The following is a 21,493-nucleotide window of genomic DNA, read 5'->3' on the forward strand; positions in this document are numbered from 1 at the left end:
TCTATATTGAATTTAGTGAATATGTGATTTCATATGTCATGGTATTTTGATAAAAAACAAAATCCAAAACAATGTATCCAGCTCAGGTTGAGCGAGACAATCAGAAGTCCAAGGCCAACCAAGGCTATAGCAAGATGTTTGCCTCAAAACAAAATAGGTCGTGTGAGTATTTCATTTTTAAAAGTGTTATCAATATGCTTATTTTAGTAAAAGTATCACTTAAATTTTTATACTTAATTATAGTTTTTTTCTCAAAGTCAGAATCTTATGTGATCACCCAACTGTGGCCAAAAATGTATCTTTAACATGAAAGAGAGGGTTGTTTTGGCAATGCCTACCTTAAGGCAGTCACATGACATTTCTGTAACTGCTGGGTATAGGAAATTGCCAATAGCACCAATATTTAGGATATTCTGGTGTTCAGCTGAAAGGCACAATGTCCAGGTTGAGTGATATTTAAATTTTAGGAATCTCCTACCAAAAGTCTTATAATTCATTAAACATAAACTGATTTATGTCTCTCAAAGTGGTATTAATAGAGTAGGCACATGACTTGAGAGGTCTTGTCACTAAAGCAGACTTTAGCAGCATGCACTGTGGCATAACGGTGGTCCCCCTCAGAGGACAGCAAAAGGACAGAGACTGCTCAGTAAGGTTAGCTATGGTTTTTATCACTACTTTGCAGGGCTATTTCATGTCCCATCTTTATAAACCTCTAACTCACACAAGAATCTCCTCTCCCTTATTATGGATGTGTTGTGTGTAGGGACCACTGTAAACGAAAGGAGGAAATGGAGGACGGGCTGAGGCATGGATTTACATTTTTGCAAAGGGAAGGTTGTCTTGGAACTTCCACCTTCGTTGCTATTACATTTAGTTTTCTTTAGTAATAAATGCTTTCTGAAGCTGACTGAAGGTAAGCAAACAAAAGAAGTGGCAAACAGAAGCCTTCTGCAGCTGTCTGGGCAGAGACCCAGGTGTAATCCTGTGTGCGTACATTAGTGGTTTGTCTCAGAATCACCTCTTCTAGTCATCTTTTTGGCTTTTGTCTTCTTGGTGTGGTATACCATTATCTTCAAGTTCAATAAACAGAGCATTCCAATTTCGTAGTTGAAACTCAATAAATCAAGACCTCATTATTAGAAAAGAGTGAGCTAGCCAACACAGTGCTAAGCCTCACAGATTTTTGTTCATGGAACCCATCATCACGTTTGATTCAGAATTCTTTCAAAGTAACCTTTCAAAATGTACACCTTAGCCTAGCCAAGGACAGGAAGTTTAATACATGGCTGCTCAGAGTTTGGGGGAGGGCGACAGGACAGAGTTTACAAAATTAATATATATATGTATATTTTTAATCAAAAGAAACATACATTCATTTCTAATTCACATAGCCTATTGGCCTTCATAGTCAGCTCACACATACTAGTTTTTAAACATTGCTTATGAAGTTAAATAACATGAAAAAATAAATATACTTTATTATATAAACACGTAGAAATCTGTACCACTCAAAATACTCAGAAATATGTAGATGTGGCAGCTTAAAACTATTTTTAGCAATATGGTTGTGATATTTATAGTTTTTTTTCTTTCTAGTGATATAATGAGGTTGTGAAACACTGATGTCAAACATCTTCTCTTTCTACCTATAGAAACTGCACATTGTGATATGAAAATGAGGTAGACACAAATACTTAAGTTTGCCAGGCTGAAACAAAAGCATAGCTCCCTTGCAAGCTCACAAAAGCTTACCATCACCCTTGTTGGTAAGCACAGGCCTCAGAGGCTCAGAGAATGCTTGTTATAGAGTTGTCATGGAAACACCTGAACAAGCAGCTTCTGCAAAGAAGCACCATCTCCAGGATGATCAGCAAACAGAAATACGGGGCGTTGCAAAAAAAGAAATGTCACCTAACTGTCCTGCGAATGTGGCATTGATACCGACGCCACTTCTAGATGGATTAGCTCGGTCTAGAATGCTCTTACTTCACCTTGACAATAGAGGGTTCTCTTTCCAGTTTGTCCCATTTGTCATGGGACAGTCTATTTGCTACCCAATGTGCTCTAGGACGGGCTCGACAGAGCCAAAGAACACTATTTCCCAAATAAAACAATATCAAGAATCCAAGGACATTTTTAAACCGCTAGAAAAGACATTTTTTGCAGGATATTTTTCTCAATCATTTTTTTGCCCCCTTTTTGTTTGTTTTTGTTTTTGAGACAGGGGTATTTGTAGCTCTGGCTGGCTGGGAACTTACTATGGTCTCGAGCTAGAAGTGACACCCCTGACTGAGACACTGCAACCAATGTTATACCCACAAGAGATCTGCAGTGACTTGAGCCAGAACCTGTAGTCTCTCTAAAAGGGACGTTTGAATCTTAAATTCAAAGAAGCTTCATGGTAAAGACTCTGAAGCTTGAAGTAACAATGACCTGGGGTTTCTTCCTCAAATACTGCTCCTTCACGGGCAGCGCAGACATAAGTTGTCTCCACTTGACCTTGGCTGTGTCACAGAGCAGTAATTACTTTCTGATATGGCAGTGTCTACGTGTGGGAGTCCCTGGGAGCAAAAGCAACCTGCTGGAGGAGTCACTATCACTCTGGCCTCTTGTCAGTCTACGTTGCTTTCTGTTGGAAGCAAGGCGTTAGCACCTCAAAAGCATTATTCTTTCTTTTGTAGTCTTGTTAACTTCGCTGTAGTTACCATGGTGAAGCACCATAAAAAAGACTTTATGGCTAGAAACAGGTGTCACTGAGGTATGCCAAAACGTAAATTCCTAAGAGCATTCATGTAAATAAACATAAAATCAAAATCCTACAGTAAGAGTTTGAATGATTGCATTCTCACATGTACATAAAATTAATATATTTAAATTATCTAATTAAACAAAGCGCTTTTGATTTAATTCTTCAAAAAAAAAAGTCACAGCTTAAAAACCTAGTAAAAGTGACCTTTCTCTTAAGACAGTAGAATTGGAATCTAAGCCAAACAAACAAAAGCTTTATGAGATTACATAGGCAGTGAGACTAGCTTTAAAACCCATAATCTGCATGCCAGAGCACGGAAAATTTAATCTCCTTTCTTCCTCTCTTATAGTTTAGATGACTGTATGCAGCCCCAAGAAGACTAGCAATGCTGTTCAGTTCAAACAATAGGCAGCTTGTGCTTACATATTTAAGCTTTTAAATTACCAATAGGGGATATAGTAAGAGAATGTTCAAAGAAGAGAAGAGAAACCAGCATATATATATGTATGTGCATACACACATATACACATCCATATATGTGTGCGTGCGTATATTCATACATATATATACACACATACATATATACAAGTCAATATATCCCTAACACTATATTTTATAACTCACTATAAATATATTTCCCCCACTTTTCTAAACAATTTATTTTAGAAAAATATGGGATGATGTAAGGGTTAAAATCTGGAGAAGGAAAACACAGATTTCTTTTCTTCATCAAACCACAAGACTATGTAATAAGGAGGCTTCTAAGGATCTCACAGGGACCTGCCTACCCAGTGACTTTGGAACTAGTGACACACTACATTCGAGAGTCTGAATAGCTGTGGAAGAATTAGCTCAGGCCAAGTGAACATGCCACGGGCTTGAGAAGGAACATTTCATGTATGTGGAAGTGACAGAGGGAAGTTGGAGCGTTCAGAGGACATCCTGCCTGTCCTAAGGTTACCTAAAGCCTCTTTCAAAGCATACGCCTGGAAAAGCTGCCAGTGTTATAGACAGAATATCCCTGGAGAACCGTAGATGGGACACCGTAACTTTTCTTAAACTCTGGAATAAAATCCCATGGCCTAGCTACTGCTTCGACTTCCAGCTCGGTCGAATATAGAGCCTTGCAACTAGGTTATAGGGCCAATCCCCACCGATGCAGCCACAAATGCTGAAACCCTTGAATTAGAAAAGCATCAGTGGGCGTCAATCACACTACTTCTGTTAATTCGCTCTTCACCTGACACTAGGAATGAGAAGGAGTTTCCCAGGACCGGACCAAATCAAAAGGGTTTCTGGAAATGACTTTACATAATGGCTGACTTCAGCTTCACTGCAATTAATGTGCTTGTAGGACATTTACTGTACTTGCATACATCAGACCTACTGGCTCCATAATTTTTGCCACAGCTTAGCCAAGGTATTGTGTTGACACGGTTAATCCTTCTGTTTGCTGAGCACTGCCCCAGAAGTTTGTATAGCATTTACAGTGGCAAACCTGCCTCACCGTGTCAGCTACTGGCTACAGAAAAATAGGAGCAAAGTAAGAAATGGTCGAGACGGACTTTCTGTCTGGGGGTAGGGAAGAGACTCCAGATACCTTAGAAGATATTGGGTCACTGGTTATTACACTGGAAAATAATAATTCTAATAATAATTAATCTCCTGGATTTCAAAAATGACTAGTCTATTGGTGGGTATAAACTTCCTGTTGATTGTGCTAAGGTATATCCAAGTTTCACAAAAGTAAATAATAGTCGCTGAAGAAAAAAATTGCCTGGCCTTCAACAAGCCGGAACCTTACTCCAATAGTCACAGCTACTACAATTTAGAAAGCAAAGATTAGCTACTACCAGCTGTTTCTCTAAGTCATTAGCAATATATACACACATTGTTCTTCTAAGCCAAGGAAGCTACTTCTTGGTGCCATTCCTGCATGAGGTATATGTTTTCTATAAAGTCACTTTGGCAGTGTAATCCAGTGTCAATTGACTGTGCTATACAAGGGAGAGCGCAATGAGTCGCTCATAGCACAGTATCTAGTGTGCCTTCATGGGCGTGACAGTTCTCGGCTATGAAGGCATGCACCAGAATACTCCTAACAATCGTCTCAGAGCTTGGGGAACAAACATGAAGCATTAGGGCCGTACCGAGCTCCACGGGCCAGTACTCCACGCAGCATCTTGTGGGCAAGCGTGTGTGTTGCACTGTTCACGGTCAGGAGGTTTGTCGAGGACTTCACAACTCAAATCTGGGAAGCGGTCACCATTGGCCCGCTGACAGACCACCAGTCTTGTCCGCATGCCTCCACCACACAGCTTGGTACACTGGAAGAGGGACAAAGAATGCTACTGTTATTTTGTGTGAACAGCACACGACAAATTCTGTTTCCCCACAGGAAGCTTTTCTTGGCTATACTTTATTATAGCATTGGGGTAGCCTAACTGACAGGCAGAGCCAAGGCAAATTAACAACAATGATACAGCCAATGGACCATGATTCCTCCTGTGAACATTAGGTATCCCTCAGTGAGGGCTTCCTTTCCATCTGTACTAAGGACTTTTATATAGTTTACCTCATCAGGTTGAGAACGCGGTTACTTGCTCATACATAATAAACTGAAGGTTGAGAAGTTAATCTCAATCTATTAACCAGTAGCCAAGATAAAATTCTTCAAGGTATACAAAACCCAGTAAATAAATAACTAGAAACTACTCAATATCAAATAAAGGGAAAAAGGCTTGGCCAGTTATATTTTATTTGATGGCAGTTGATAATTTCTTTCTTTGGTTTTTGTTTTGAGACATAGTTTCACTGTTCAGTCCAGGCTGGTCTGGAGGAACTCGCTGTAATCCAGACTGGCTTCTTGCCTCAGCCTCCTTTGTGCTGAAATTACAGACATGAGCAACCAGGTCCACGTTCAAATTTTATTTTTAAACGTTGCTGGGGATTTAATCCAAGGACTGAGTTTTACACAAACCCACAGGTTCCAGCAACTTCTATGAAGTTGTCATGGATGAGCCTTTGCTGATTCTCTTACTCTAACGATGCTCAGCTGTTTAAGTCTATTTCAAAGCCCAGGACAAGTATAGTTTTCCCCTGGGCTAAACAGTCAGCATGGGAGCAGTGACTGCTAGCTGAGGTTCCCACTCCTGGCAGAATTCACTGTTGTGAGACAGGAACAAGTTGTAGTTCTTGGACAGCGCTGCTGTGCTCAAATCCAGGAACACAGACATTCAGTTTCCCTGTTGCGTCAAGGCCAGCTCTCCCACAGAATTTGGAAGAGTCGGACCATGATAACGAAAGCATTACAGCAAAGGCGTAGGCTCACCTGGCTTGGATCCAATTACAGAAGCCTAATTATGGATCCCACAGGACAAAACTGCCCAGAGCGTTGGGAAGACTCACATCAAACTTTCCCTCCCTCCCTCCCTCCCTCCCTCCCTCCCTCCCTCCCTCCCTCCCTCCCTCCCTCCCTCCCTCCCTTCAGCAGCACTACCCAGAATGACATCAGTGAGAGGCAACAAAAGTCCCCCAGGACAACTTCCTGTGACTTCTAGGTTATGCGTATGATCTGATGAGACGCAAGACTGGACAAGTGGCCCCGTCGTCTCTTATGTCTTTTTTTCTTTCTCCTAGTGCTGGGGTCTCCCAGGTGTTAATTTTCAGGCTTTAATTGGTAAACAGTCACAACAGAACAACTCAACAAACTTTAAGTATGTGCCTTTCTTACAGATTCAACAATAGAGAAGGATTTTGATTAACATAAATATGTATATAAGTCCCACTTTAAAATATAACAGGAACTCAGCACTCCCAACCATACTACTACTAATGCATATCATTCTTACTATTAATAAATTACTACAGTATCACTTGATTGATCAAGGACTACATGTTAAGCATTTAATAGACGCTGTCTCATGTAATAGTCATAAGCATTATGCAGGTGGTACTATAACTATTCCAGTTTATAGATAATGATGTGAAAATTAGGTTAAATTATTACTTGCAAATATCACAAAACGGATAAAGATCATAGCTAGGTCCAGTCAGATTCTGCACATCTCGAACCAGAGTCTAGTGGGATGAGACTGATCCTTCCCTCCTCAATTCCCCAGCTCTAGCCAAAGTTCCACAACCAGTGCCCTAGAAAAAGCTGGCATCCCAGCTTGTGTGGCCTTCAACCTCCAGGCATACAGAGAAGGAAATCATGCACACACTCTCATTCACAATAGCCTCGAAGAAAATAAAGTATCTAGGCATAACTTAATCAAGGAAGTAAAAGACCTCTACAATGAAAACTTTAAGCCTCTGAAGGAAAAGCTAGAGAAAAAACACTGGAAAATGGAAAGACATACCATTGTCATGTTCATGGATCGATAGAATTAGTATTGTCAAAATAATCATTTTGTCAAAAGTTATTTACAATTTGAGTACAATCCCAATCAAAATCACAGAAATTAAAATCAACAAAAATATGTTACCAAAAAAAAAAGTCCTGAGCAAAAAGAACAGTGCAGGAGAGATTATCATTCTAGACCTCAAGATATATTCCAGAGCCATAGTTGTAATCAAAACAATACCTGCCTTAGGTTTTTCTATCGCTGTGATATAAAACACCATGACATAAAGCAACAAGGGTTAATTTCATCTTATGCTTCCAGGTAATAGCTCATCACTGGGGAAAGTCAGGGCAGGAACTCAAGAAAGGCAAGAACCTGGAGGCAGGAACTGAGGCACAAGCCATGGCTTGCTCTCAATGGCTTACTCAACTTGCTTTCTTATATAGCCCAGGAATGGTACCACTTACAATGGTCTGGGCCCGCCAACATCAATTACTGAAAAAGAAAATGCCTCACACACTTGCCTATCAGCCAGGTTTTTTAAAGGCATGTTCTCAATTGTGGTTCTCTTTTCACAGATAACTCTAGCTTGTGTCAAACTGGTAAGAAAAAACAAACAAACAAACAAAAACAAAACAAAAGAACCCCAAAAAACTAAAACAGTGAGGACCAAAGTGCTAGTGCAATAACAGACATATAGACCAATGGAACAAAATTGAATACCCAAGTATGGGCACACTTAATTACAGCCATCTAATATCTGACAAGGATTCCAAACACATATACTGGAGAAAAGAAAGCATCCTCAACAAATTGAGCTGGGGAAACTAGATGTCCATATGAAGAAAAATGAAATTAGACCTATATTTATCACCTGGCACAATAACTAAGTCCAAATGGATCAAAGAGCTCATTGCAAAACCTAAAGCATGGAACTGGCTAGAAGAAACGTGGGCAATAGGACGGGACATAGGAGCAGGGAGGGACTTTCCAAATAGGACCCAATTTGCCCGGGTATTGAGGGCAACAACTGGCAAGTTAGACGTCACAAAACTAAAAGCCTTCTGTACAGCAAAGGGACCAAGCAGTAAAGTGAAGAGGAATCTCACAGAGTGGGAAAGAATCCTTGCCAGTTATACAATATGACAGAGAATTAATATCCATAGTACATAAAGAACTCTAAGTTCGAAGAATTGCTAAACTACAATTTCTCATGAAAAACAAAAACAGCAACTGGGCCTGGGATCTGAAAAGAGCGTTCTTAAAAACAGATGTTGGAGGGAAAGGAAACCCTCATTCACCATTGATGGGACTGCAAAGGGGTCCAGTCACTATGGAGATCAGTATGGGAAATTCTCAAAAAGCTAAACATAAGTCTGCTCCATGACACAGCTACGCTACTCCTTGGCAGATCCCAAAGGATTGGACTTCCTACCCTGCAGATACCTGCTCAGCCGGGGACACTGTGGGTCTCTCTGTTCATGACAGTTAGGAATTGGAAACAACCCGAGTGTCCTTTAACTGACAATAGCTGAAATGAAAATGTGGCACACATACATCATGAAATATCATCCAGCTGCAGAGGAAAATGAAATTATGAAACTTTCAGGAAGATAGGACAGAACTAGAAGAGAACATATTGAATGAGCAAACCCAAACCCAGAGAGACAAATGTCACTTGTTTTCTGTCTAATCTGAGTTTCCTATATATTTGGTTGTGAGCCTAGCCTTTAACGGCTGAGCCATCTCTCCAGCCCCTAATCTGAGTTTCCTAAAAGAGACGGTAGGGTGTGGGGAGCAGTAGAGAGAGGAGTAGCAGTGTACAAATGATTTCAAAGGAGAGATTGGGAAAGGGGGGCTCTTTAGGGAGGGGAGAGGGAAATAAACAAGAAGTGGAGAGGAGGATTAGATAGTTAAGATGTGTGGAAAAGTCATAGGACTCCTTCTCTATCTACCTAACTTTACATATAATACTGACAAGTCTGTGTATACATATAAATATAGAGTTACATATATTGTCTGGGCTGAGAAGCCTTTTTTTGTAGGGTTGGGAGGGACACAGTTTCTCTGTGTAATAGCCCTGGCTGTCCTGTACTCACTTTGTAGATCGGGCTGACCTCAAATTCACAGAGAACTACCTGTCTCTGCCACCTGAGTGCTGGGATTAAAGGTGTGAGCTTTCTTTTGACTTGTTGGTCAGACTTATCCAGGAGACTCCAAAACATAGGTGATTGCTGTTATACTTGATGCCTCCCTGAGATGGAAGCTAAGCTCCCATTGCTGAAGACACCACGTCTTCATCAGAACTGGGATCCAGAGGACCTGAGCTCCTGCCTCCTTCATGAGGACTGTCTTTCCATAACGTGCCATACAAACTTCCCAGCTATAATGCTTAGGTGTTAAAACAACATCCAGCATGACAATATCCCTAAGGGTGCACAGTGGCATGCATACCCTGGTGGTAACCAACAGCTATCTACTTGGACTCAACAACAGGGAAATCACGCATGGTATTGGAAACATAGCCAGCTACCTGAGGCTAATGAATTTGTGGTCTTGGAGGAGAACCTGCAGCCATCACTTTACTAAAACTCCATATTTGCCAAATTCATTCTAAATATTTATCCTTATAACCACCATCAAACAAATATCTCTTTGCAACCACTACAGAAAACCACAACTGTTCAAAATGCAGAGAACAAGTGGCCATATGGTACCTAGCCTCAAATGGACTATAATACAACTCGTGCACATACACACACACACACACACACACACACACACACACACACACACACACACATATATATATATATATATATGTAAACCCAGCTATTAACACAACTCATGCACCTAAAGCTAAGGGATCAGAGTTGAGTGCTGTGAAAAGATTGTTGCAGCCAGAACAGGATGTTTGCTGTGAGATTTCATGTCTTAGAAATGCCAGGAAGCTACAATTAGGAAGTTTCATTAACATAGCTGCCTTAACAAGCCCTAAACAAAGATGGCATCAACAGATAGATGCTACCATGTAAGGGAAATATCCTCAGACTCCAACCCTAGACCAAGAACTATAGGCAACTAATGAAGATTGAAAGTGAGAGGATGTCTTCCCCAGGGAAGAGCACCCAGATCGGTTATCCAATAACAAGTGGTCATCCTTGGAATCATAACACAGAAGTAACAGTATATGGAACAGACAAGTTTTATGTATGTATTTAAGATTATTATTGCTGTTGTTGTTTTGTTTTGTTTTCTGAGGCAGGGTCTCTCTGTATAACCCTGGCTGCCCTAGAACTCGCTCTGGCTTTGAATTCAGATGTCTACCTGCTTCTGCCTCCCAAGCGCTGGGGTAAAAGGCATGTGCTGCCACGGCTTGGTTCCTATTTAGGTTTATTTATATATGTATAGAGAATGTATATAAAACAGCAATTAAACAAAGACCATGAATTTGAGAAAGAACAAAGGAGTGCACAGGAAGGGCTGGAGAGAAGAGGAAAATATAATCTTAGAATTATATTCTAAGATATAATTATACTCAATTATATCCTAGAAAAAAAAAGAGAACTGCAGTCAGGAAGTGGACCTGTTTTCACACACTCCAAATACCATGTTAGCCTTTATCAGGAAAAGTGGGCAATTCTGCAAAGCTAATGGCCAAAGAGATCTTTATTGGAGAATGAAGAACATACACCTCAACATTCACTTAGTGTCATCTGTGATAAGAGTAACACTCATTCTGGTTTTGTAAAGAATTTGAAACCTTGGAGGGCACTCTGCTATGGGAACGAGTGCACTCAAAACTATAAGAATAATGGCAAGACTCCCATAGCTACTTTAACACGTGGTTTCCACCCCTCATAGGCCTTCATTTTCTTTTTTAACTATTACCAGCTAACTAATCAAGAACCCAGATTTATGCACAGCCTTTCCTCATCACCCCTTATATAGTCAAGCTTTCTCATTAGTAGTAAGTGCATTTAAAAGGCAGTATGGAGCCAACAGAGATCTCCTAGGGAATCTCAGATCCAGAAGCTTCTCCTAGATCTGGTTCTGAACAATGAAATCTTAAACAACAGTAGGCAGGCAACAAAGGACGGACAGACGAATGGTTCGCTCTTACCTCTCCCCAGCTGCCGTAAGCCCACTGGGGACACGGGCCAGATTCACAGGCTCTTTGCTCATCAGGCTTGATTCTCTCTACGCAGTCGGTGGCTGTGTATCCGTTTTCGTCCTGACACACCACAACTCGCCTCTGGGAGCCTCCGGCACAGGTACTAGAACACTAAGCACACGTAGCAGCGGATTTATCCTCAGCGTCACCTGCCTCCCCCTACCCACCCCTCAGTCAGCCAGACAGAGACAGCATTCCAGTCCTCACAGACAGCAGAGAGAGTTCGTAAAGAGGTTGGGTACCTCCCCAAGCTGGGGCTGTTCACTCTGTACACACATGCAGATGCCTGGATGATAGAGGGGGCCTCCTTTCACACTCTCCAGGCTGTCACTAGGGGCTCCGCTGCTGTTAGCGATCACGTGTAGTGTTCTCTGCGCAGCCCTCCTGCTCATTGTCCACCCCATGTCCGTTCTCATTTCTGAGAGGGACAGAAGTGTCACAGTTTGTGGACATTTTTCAAAATGTCAAGAGCGTCTAGAACCAATGTTTGAGTCTCTTTCAACACCTAGTGTGCTTTCTAGCACCTTCCACTATGATGACCAGGAAAGACTGGACCGCTTACACTCAGTGAGTCTTTGAAGCAATGGGATTTTCTCTTTCACATGAGAGGTTCGCTCGTACTTGATAAACTGCCAATTATGGAAATAATCGATCTTGCATGTGAACTCCTTCAGTGACTCCAGAATGGTACCATTGAATGTCATTTAGACATTAGACAGTGGGTGACTGTCCTCCTAGTCCCCACCCTTGCTTTTTCACAAGAACCTGTCTCCTTCAGTAGCTGGTGCTAGTAAGGCGTGCTTTGTGCTTTCTGCTTCCTCAATGAACTCAGTTGAATTCCATCTTGACAAATCTCTCAATCCATTTCAGTGGAATGTTCTTGAATGGCCATTGCTGTTTGCATTTCAGTGCTTTCACACACACACTTCTCATAGCTCGCCTATGAACTTACAGTTGGAGTGTTTCTCTTTCCAGAAATTCGGCACCCTCCACTATGATGACCAGGAAAGACTGGAACACTTATACTCAATGAGTCTTTGAAGCTATGGAATTTTCTCTAACTAACAAGCTGAGTGGTTTGGTTTTAGTCGTAGGTTCTAATTTTCAGAGAAAGTGTCTTACTGTGCAGCCTAGGCTAATCTCAAACCCATGTGTGATTCTCCTGCCTCTAGATTCTCTGTGGCCTCTAGGGTTCTGGGATTGCAGGTATGGGGGCCACCAAATCCATCCCACCACTCACTGGTTCTCAAAGCCAGTGTCATTTAAAACCATCCTCCAACTGTGCTTCCGCCAGCCTGAGCCATATCAAGAGGTGAAGGAAAAATATGTCGCTGAGGGCATTTGATTACAGCTCAGTTTCTGTGCTGAGAAATAACAGTTGCTCACCTATCTTGGTCAATTTATAAGTGATTTAAAAAGCTAAAAACCTCTCATAGTATCCTGGGGCTATATGGTGCAGCCGTGGGTAAAGGCTCTTGCCTCTAAAGCCGATGGTCTCAGTTTGATTCCCAGGACTAATGTGGTGGAAAGAGAAAATTGACTCTGGGGAGTTGCCCTTTGATCTTCTCTCATGTGTGCACAAAGGAAAAAGAAAAAGAGGTAAAAACACACCCTATACAGAACCGCCACTTTCAATCATAGGGCAGGACCATAGATCGATTGGTATTGTCCGAGAACTATTTACGTGCTTTTTGTCTTACAAATTCTTTTTTCTCTGAAGGTTATGGATATTTACTCTCAGCCTACTTTGTTTTTTGCTTGTTTGTTTTAGTTTCAAGCTAATATATAATAAAGACACAGAGAACAATTATCTTAATAGCTTTGAGGAGCAGAATTTAAAACATTAGGCCTGCATGCTGCAAATGGACTTGCAACATCCCTTGAGCTTTCTACCATTTTGTATCGCTCTTTTATGTTGTCACCTATGAGTTTTGTCACCCTACCATAAGGAGCACTCAGTGTTACAAGCTGTGCCCACCCAGTTGCCATCTTAAATGCAAAGATTCACGGGCAAATTTCACTCCCCGAGGAGGGATACATGACAACATGAGGCAAAAAAATAGACAACATGAGGCAAAAAATACAAAAATAAAGATTAAAATTACACTGCCCAGTTGAAGCCTCACTTAGAAAAAGAAAAAAAAAATAAACACAAGAGAAAACCAAAAGCATCATAAGGAAAATAATATTCTTCTCTGATCTAATCCTTCTAGATTGGGGACTCTGCCTCAGGGCAGAATCATTCAACTGGAAACAAACACATCTTCCCTATAAATGGATTTAAATAAAAATAGTACTAAATGACAAAACGAAACCCCTCCCCACACCAAACATTGTCAACAGCAAAACAACAACAAAAACAAAAACAACAACAAAAAACTTTTCATAACATCATCGAAATATACACATGTGACTTCTGAATTACACATTTTGTTTTGTTTTGTTTCGTTTTGTTTTGTTTTGTTTTGTTTCAAACCAGGAAAACCCAAGTAATCACTGACTCTGATCACAGGTCAGTTTTTTAGAACTGAAAACTTTCTCCTAAGTAGGGGAGGGAGACTTACAGGAAATAAGAGAGGAAAAGGAGGAGGAGGAAGAGGAGGAAGAAGAGGAGGAAGAGGAAGAGAGGAAAAGGAAGAGGAAGAAGAAAAGGAAGAGGAAGAGGAAGAAGAAAAGGAAGAGGAAGAGGAAGAAGAAAAGGAAGAGGAAGAGGAAGAAGAAAAGGAAGAGGAAGAGGAAGAAGAAGAGGAAGAGGAGGAAGAAGAGGAGGAAGAGGAAGAGAGGAAAAGGAAGAGGAAGAAGAAAAGGAAGAGGAAGAGGAAGAAGAAAAGGAAGAGGAAGAGGAAGAAGAAAAGGAAGAGGAAGAGGAAGAAGAAGAGGAAGAGGAGGAAGAAGAGGAGGAAGAGGAAGAGAGGAAAAGGAAGAGGAAGAAGAAAAGGAAGAGGAAGAGGAAGAAGAAAAGGAAGAGGAAGAGGAAGAAGAAGAGGAAGAGGAAGAAGAGGAGGAAGAGGAGGAAGAGGAGGAGGAGGAAGAGGAGGAGGAGGAGGAGGAGGAGCGCAGGTGAAAGTGCTGGGTTAGAAAGCCAACAGTCACACTCAGGAGTCTACACAGACTCCAATCAGCATTCACAGGCCAGTATTTCCACCTCATTTACACTCACTGTGGGGGAGCGGCAGACTTCTAATTCCTTTCAGCCCAGAAATAACTTAACACAATTAGCGGTACTGGAGGGAAACTAGACATAAAAAACCAACAAGACTCCCAGGGACCTGCATGCCCACTCTAATTACTCAGTCTGCAGAATCTCTTCTCATCCTTCCCTTCAGAATGCCATGACATGTTTCAGCATTCTACAACACAGTTTTGAAAAATCATCCAGTGTAACAGTTTAAAACCATCCGAATGCAATTTCTTTCCTTTTGACATTAAATATTTTTCAAGGCCTTGGTGGCTGGGAGGCCAGTAATAATGAGCATGATAAAAATAACTCAGCGGTTGCCTGGCTTCATCCCGAAGCAGGTGAAGCACGCAGCCCTTTCATTTAACCCGTGAGATTACAGAAAGGACTTAATGTTGTCATCCTCTTGTAGATGAGGAAATTGAGGTTTACCTAGGAAGGGACACCTGCCTCCGTTCAGCCTGGGGGATAGCTCCTCAGGGGAACAGGCCTGCTGCCAAGCCTGCTATCCTGACTTCAATCCTCGGGCCCACACAGTGGAAGGAGAGAATCCACTGCAGCTAGCTAGCCATTGTCTGATTTGCACAATCATGCAGTTGCCGGCACACACACACACACACACACACACACACACACACACACACACACGTACAAATAAACATTTAAGAAGTAAAGAAAAAAAGAACGCCTCTTTAGGAAAGTCTCTCTGCTCTCTCTCCTCCAGGTATACTGTGCCTGGCCTTCATGGTGCAATCATGATGACTCCTCACCCAGGAGTGAAACCCCCTCCTCCAAAGGGGCTATTCCCTGGGACTGAAATGAACCCATCGGTATTCACCCCACTTGACTGCAAATGTGTGCAAATAATCTTTCCAAGGAAAACGGCCTCAGAAGCAATTCTAGTCCGCTTCCCACCAGACACTACTCAAGTCTGAGAGAGAAGTAAGCAGAGTGGGTACTCACGGCTCCCCAGGGGCCAGTTCTCCACTGGTTTCCTCCAAGCACGTGTGTACGGCTAGGGCTGTCACTCCTGGGACGGAAATCCTCGTTTTGAAATGGGTAAGCCGAGCCAGTCCATTGAGGGCATGGTGACATAGAGCAGTCCTGGTCAGTCTCTGGGATATAATCTGGGTCACACTCACTCTGATCGATCACGTGGTCACTGTAGTTGACACACACCACTTGTCGGGTCGCCTTACCTTGCCCACAAGTCATGGAACACTATGTTGAATATTTAGAAAGAAAGAGGGGGCCGTCATTTGGGAGTCAGAGTTATGTGTTTGAGTATATGTTTCTTCGGGTGGCTGAATGGTTTTCCCAGGTGCCCAGCTAAAAGTGTTAGGCTCAGCCTTGATGCTCTCTTCCGTTTCCATCTGATGTCTCTTGCCAGAATTAATGTCGTAGCTATCAGCTGGGCTCTTCTGCTTAGGACTTGATACACCCCACATATGTATTGTTTAGCAGTGACAAAATTACAGCCTAACTCAGGCACCCATCTGGTGACTTCCCAGCTCACTTAAAACAATAGCCAAACTCCTGGTCGATTTGCTAGGCCTTCGACTACGAAGCCTCTGGCTACTGCCTTGGCTGCTCTTTCACTCTTGATATAGTGTATTTAAAGATTCTCGAACGAGCCGAGAAGCACTCATCTCAGGGCCCTTCTGTGAATGCAGTTGCTGTGGAACCACAGACAGCTTCACTTTCTTCTCCCCCCACTTCATGGATTAAAGTGAGACTGTTTGTCATTTGTTGAGCCCCTATTTTCTGATAAGCATCTAAGGTATATAATCTCAGTCACACCAACAATGTGTGCCTGTGTGTGTGTGTGTGTGTGTGTGTGTGTGTGTGTGTGTGTGTGTGTGCGCGCGCGAATGCATGCAGGCCTGAGAATGACCAGCGTTGTCCTTCTATAATTCCTTGTCTCATTCCCTTGGGACAGTGTCTCACTAAACCATAGACTCTTGGTTTTTAGCTAGGCTGACAAGCCAGCAAGCTCTGGGGATCCTTTGGAATCTGTTTATCTCTGCTCCCCAGCACTGAGTTACCAGCGTGCCCGCCATGCCCAGCCTTTATGTGGGTGCCAGGAATGTAAACTCAGGTCCTGCTGGCACACATAGAGAGAGAGCTCTTACCCACTGAACCATATCCTAGGCCCATTCTTTTTTTAAGAGCAGAGGGAAAATGTGGCTCAAAGAGTTTACATTGCTCTGAATCAGGCAATCAATAAATGACTAGGTCTGACTTTTCCCGTAGCTCTGTGACTCCCTATCTCACACATATATTTTGAAATGTCCTGTAATACTAATCTTATTTTTCCACAGCTTCCCTGTTTGCCTAACCTAAGCTACTTCCTGGATTTTGGGAGGGTTGAAGGGCTGACATCGGAAGTTGCCTGAAGAAAGAAAGGTTCATCCGCTTTTATAAAAGTCCATACAAATGGTGCTCGTGTCCCTAGAAGACAGGGCTCACAGCACTGTGAGAAGGTCCCATGGCACTCCTGGAAGGGAACCAAGGGACACACCTGCCTTTGAGAGATCACAGGATGCGTGAGCTATCAGACTCAGTCAGAGAAGCCCCATCCTGCTTCCACTCCTTGCCACTATTTGGGCTCTGTAAGTCAGTCACGTACTGATACACCTCTTCAGACTGACATCTGCAATTCACCCAGCAGGACAGGTACTGATTCACATGCTATTTTTAAATGTGCACTCCTTGGACATTTGACTAATATTTATTTCACACTTAGCTAGATATATATGTGTGAAATAGGGTAATTTAAGTCTCATGCCCAATTCTGAAATATCATGTTCATAATATGGACCCCCCAGTCCTTACCCCCACGCCCCATCTTCCAATCCCATCCAACCCCACAAAATCCATGCTTACAGAGCTCCAGTCTAGAGCCTTCCACTGTCCACAGGGTGTCACGGAACACTCTTCTTTGGCTACTGGTTTAGGCAAGGTAGCACAGGCACTCTCATCAGCCACAGAACCGTCCTCGTCCCGGCAGCTAACATATCTCATCCGGGTACCTTTTCCACAAGTGGCTGAGCACTGGGTGTTGGAGTGAGTGAAACAGACATATTTGAAATGGCTTCCTAGTGCTTTTCACTTAGCCCAGTTTCTTCTCCGTTCTTAGCCACCTTTCTATAGTCAGATCAGAGAATTTTTGTCTCCTCTGTGCACCTCCCCACTTTTCCCACCCCGGTCCGTTTCTTACTGGAGTCCAAGACCCAAATCGCCACTGGGTTCTGGGTACACCGTGTACATGTCTCCTTGGTTCCAGGGTGAGTATGGAAGGGTGACAGGACGATAGTTCACAGTCCTAGATATGAAAGGAGAAAACATTTACCTCCAAGGCAGCACATAGAGACAGTTACAGGAAGAGAGCACGCCACACCAAGAAGTCTAAATTCTCTTATTTCTGCCTGTTTCTACAAACCCATGTCTCACTTAGCCCCTGACTTCTCTTAGTCCAAGTTGCTTCAGTTTCAAAGAGGGATATGACCTGAATTCTTTTCTGGATGCTTTTAACACAGGGCAGGGTCTCCTGAATGATCAAGAAAGTCCTCCTTAGTCACCGGCTTATAGGAAAGGAGAGGAAACACTGTGAGGGGTGTATGTGTCTGGAAAGAACAGGAATTACATTAAAAATTTATTAACTGTTAATGTTTAAATATTCTCAAGGCTAAATTGTGTTCCCACATTTCAGGTAGTTTCCTAATCAAAATTTGCTAATCCTAAACTTGTTTTCCCAGGGGGCACCTAGAGATAACACCCGGGGCCCTGAAGGTCAACCATTGATAAAAAAAGGAATTTTCTGCAGGCCAGTGGCAGGAATTTGCATAATGCCCCTCAGTCACTCTGAGAACATTGCAGTAGTGAACTCCATCATCTGTGGGTGGATACACTTCTCTTATTTACAGAGTGGAAAACAAAAGAGCACACCTGTTTAAAATTACTCCCAACCTCAGGACTGCCCGCAGCTCCTCGGTTTGATACATAGTTCTCAAAGGCCCCGGAGTCAGCTGACTCGGTGCAGCTGCTGGGGCCTGAGACTGAAGGTCACCAATGCTTGGTCTCCTACAAACTTTAGTATGGCATAACGTTCCGTACGACCTGGCTCCAGGCCTGGCCTTCTCCTTTGCCTGTGCTCCAAAGAGAGTCCCAGGGGACTTTCGCAAAAAGTAAACAATTTGTCCATGGATTGTGGGAGCCTATGGATAAATGAACACTATAGAATGAGAAAAATCCCACTGAAATTACTAAGGGAATTACTAACATTTCTCCTGATGTGAAGACTGGCATTTTCTTGCGATGAACTACTATGTGTGCGTGTGTGTGTGTGTGTGTGTGTGTAGGCCAGAGGTTGATATTGGATGTCTTTCTTAATCACTTGGTACCTTAGTTTTAGAGACAGGATATCTCGAACAATGTGAATCTTACGGGCCCAGGAGTTCCAGGGATACACCTATTTCTTCTCCCTCCTACCTCAGGGTTACAGACATACCCCTGTGCCCAGCGTTTACACGGGCCCTGGGGAACTGAACTCAAGTCCTCACGCTTGGACAGAAAAATATTTTCTGGACAGAGAAAGTTCCCCACCCCTGCAACCCACTCCATGTATGTCATTTTGAACATTTTAATAGAATCGTACAAACAAAGTTTATAGGGGTATACCATTTATCAGGTTAACTGATAAGCAGCCATAATATGACGAATGTCCTTACATTCACCCTCCGTGAGTCTTTACCCATCAATGAATGTAGTGAATGGACCTACCTGGAGACAGTCCATTGCTGCACCGGCCTTTTTTTTTTTTTTTTTTTTTTTTTTTTTTTTTTTTTTAAATCTGAGTTCTGAGGACAGACTTGGCTGGCTTAAATCTATCTTTAGTAGTAATCAAATCTGTTACACAAACTCAAACCTTCTTTCTCTTGATGTAAATGATAGCAAGATCACTCACAGAACAGTAAGCTTGTGAAGCACCATATTTTCATGAGGGGAAAAACTGTGTGTGTGTATGTGTGTACATGTGTATATGTGCATGTGTATGCGTGCATGTGTGTATGTGTGTGTGTATGTGTGTGTGCACGTGTATATGTGTGCATGTGTGTGTATGTGTGTGTGTTTTATGTGTGAGTATGTGTGTGTATGTGTGTTTGTGTGTGTTTGTACATTTAAGCAGGCATTACATACAGATATTTGTATTTCTGTGCACACTTGGACATTTTATTGAGTTACATGATGTATAGTGAAAAATTTACCAATGACATTAAAACCGACAATCATCTCAGATTTCATATAGCCAATTGGTTCTAATAAGAGACTTCTATTGATCTTTTTGTTCAACTTTTGAACCTACTGCCAAAGGATGACTATAATTGCTGAAAATGATAGTTGATGTGTATTGCTGAATTTCATACAGTGTTTGGGTGAGGGGCGGGTGGGGACGTAGCTGAGTGGGTAGAATCCTTGCTAGCATGCATGGAACCCGAGGCTCAATGCTCAGGACTGCTTAAACCAAGGCAAGGACACATGTCGGGAGGTTCACAACTCAAGAAGGATCAGCAATTCAAAATTGTTCTTAGCTACAAAGAGTGAAGCCAGCCTGGGCTGCCTGAGAACTTACCCTACTGAAATGAAATTCATTACAGAATCAGATAATAATTTTCAAATATTCACCTGCAGGCGTTATTTGTAGTGAACCAACTACAAGTTGTTAAAGTGTCTCTGTCACTTTCTGAAGTCAGAAACAATGGACAAAACAGTAAATGAAGCTGCAAGCTATAGCAACCTGTGTGCTGTGTGCTCTCTCACCAGGCCAGATGCCAAGCTGTGCACTTGACCTTGTTAACAGAGCTGAGGAGCCCACACAGACGCATGCAGGGGTCAGTGACCTCACGAGCACAGGTGACTTCGATAAAGAGTGTAACTTTCTAAGTGGTGAGTTGTGAGGATTTATCCGCTGTCCTTCCTCCCCAGTATTTTGCAGTCCCAAGAACAGCCTGCAGCTCACAGGGCCCTGTGAAGTTTGTTGTTGGGTCTTAAGAGTTGCTCCAGACAAGCTTGAACATCGCACACTCCTTGCACTTAAGCGTGAACTCCGGGAGGAATCTTCAAATAAAGTATGTAAGATTTCCAAGTTCAAGAAAAAGCCAGCTAATATTTGCTATTCGAGAAGAATGAAACACTAATCCACAGATACTTAAAACAACTTACAAAAGGAAGTTAGATTACAAATGCAGAAAATAAGTAATTCCCAGATAATTTAATAACCCAGCTGTTCAGTCTATGGATTTCTCTGTAGAAATGCTTCAGTTTTGTCTGAACCAGTGAGATTTTGGCCCTTTACGGCCCAAAGCCAATACCTGTGTTAAAACAGGAGACTCACCTGGGTATCGGTTGGCCTAGTGGCTGCATTACAGTCATTGTCATCGACCACTGACATGTAAGTCCCCATGATGCACTTCACTGCTCTTAGCTGGTATCCCTGTCCACAAGTGACACTGCACTGGGGGAATGAAATAAAGCAAAATGTCACCAAAACCTTTCTTTCACATACGCACTTCATAATATTCTCCAAGAGAAAAGCCCGTTTGTCACAGTGGACCTCAGGACTGACACCAACACAGAATCGGTAAAACTATGCAATCTTGCCCCACACAATTTACACTGGTCAGTTATTATAATGATATTTAGAACTCTTTCTGTCTGCTATTGGAGTTACACTTGTAAGGGTTCAGCTCCAGGGAGAAGAGGAACATGTCTCCATAACTGTCAGGCCTTTGACACTCCACCAGCTAGAGTTTCCTGGTTAACACAGGGGTTTTGTAGACTTCTGTGATCATTAACTTCTGGGAAATAATTTCCAGAAAAATCATTGAAAGTTATCAATATTTTCGCAGAGTTATTAGTAAGAAGTAGACAAGATATTGGAAAGCACCTACATATACTATAGTCAAAAGTTAGTTAAACATATCATAGCATACAAGAAATACAGAGATCAATACAGTGGCTGTAAGGCACTCTGTCAGAGTTAC

The 21,493-nt window shown here is 42.3% G+C and overlaps 1 protein-coding gene across 6 annotated transcripts in view; it reads right to left on the bottom strand.

Moving 5' to 3' along the window:
• The window catches only part of Adamts9 (ADAM metallopeptidase with thrombospondin type 1 motif, 9), a 172,199-nt gene that overhangs the window by 69,417 nt on the left and 81,289 nt on the right, over nt 1-21,493 (bottom strand). For all 6 annotated transcript variants that reach the window (XR_010065646.1, XM_063286081.1, XM_063286077.1 and 3 more), the window contains 6 exons: nt 20,845-20,964; nt 17,671-17,775; nt 17,337-17,504; nt 15,414-15,671; nt 11,222-11,383; nt 4,903-5,079 (listed from right to left, as the gene is read on the bottom strand). Coding sequence is in view for 5 of the 6 variants with exons in the window: in XM_063286081.1 (XP_063142151.1) it covers nt 4,903-5,079; nt 11,222-11,383; nt 15,414-15,671; nt 17,337-17,504; nt 17,671-17,775; nt 20,845-20,964 (990 nt within the window). In the remaining variant the exon portion in view is untranslated. The remainder of the gene's footprint in view (nt 1-4,902; nt 5,080-11,221; nt 11,384-15,413; nt 15,672-17,336; nt 17,505-17,670; nt 17,776-20,844; nt 20,965-21,493) is intronic.

The sequence above is a fragment of the Rattus norvegicus genome, chromosome 4 (genome assembly GCF_036323735.1).
Source record: "Rattus norvegicus strain BN/NHsdMcwi chromosome 4, GRCr8, whole genome shotgun sequence".
Classification (NCBI taxonomy): domain Eukaryota; kingdom Metazoa; phylum Chordata; class Mammalia; order Rodentia; family Muridae; genus Rattus; species Rattus norvegicus.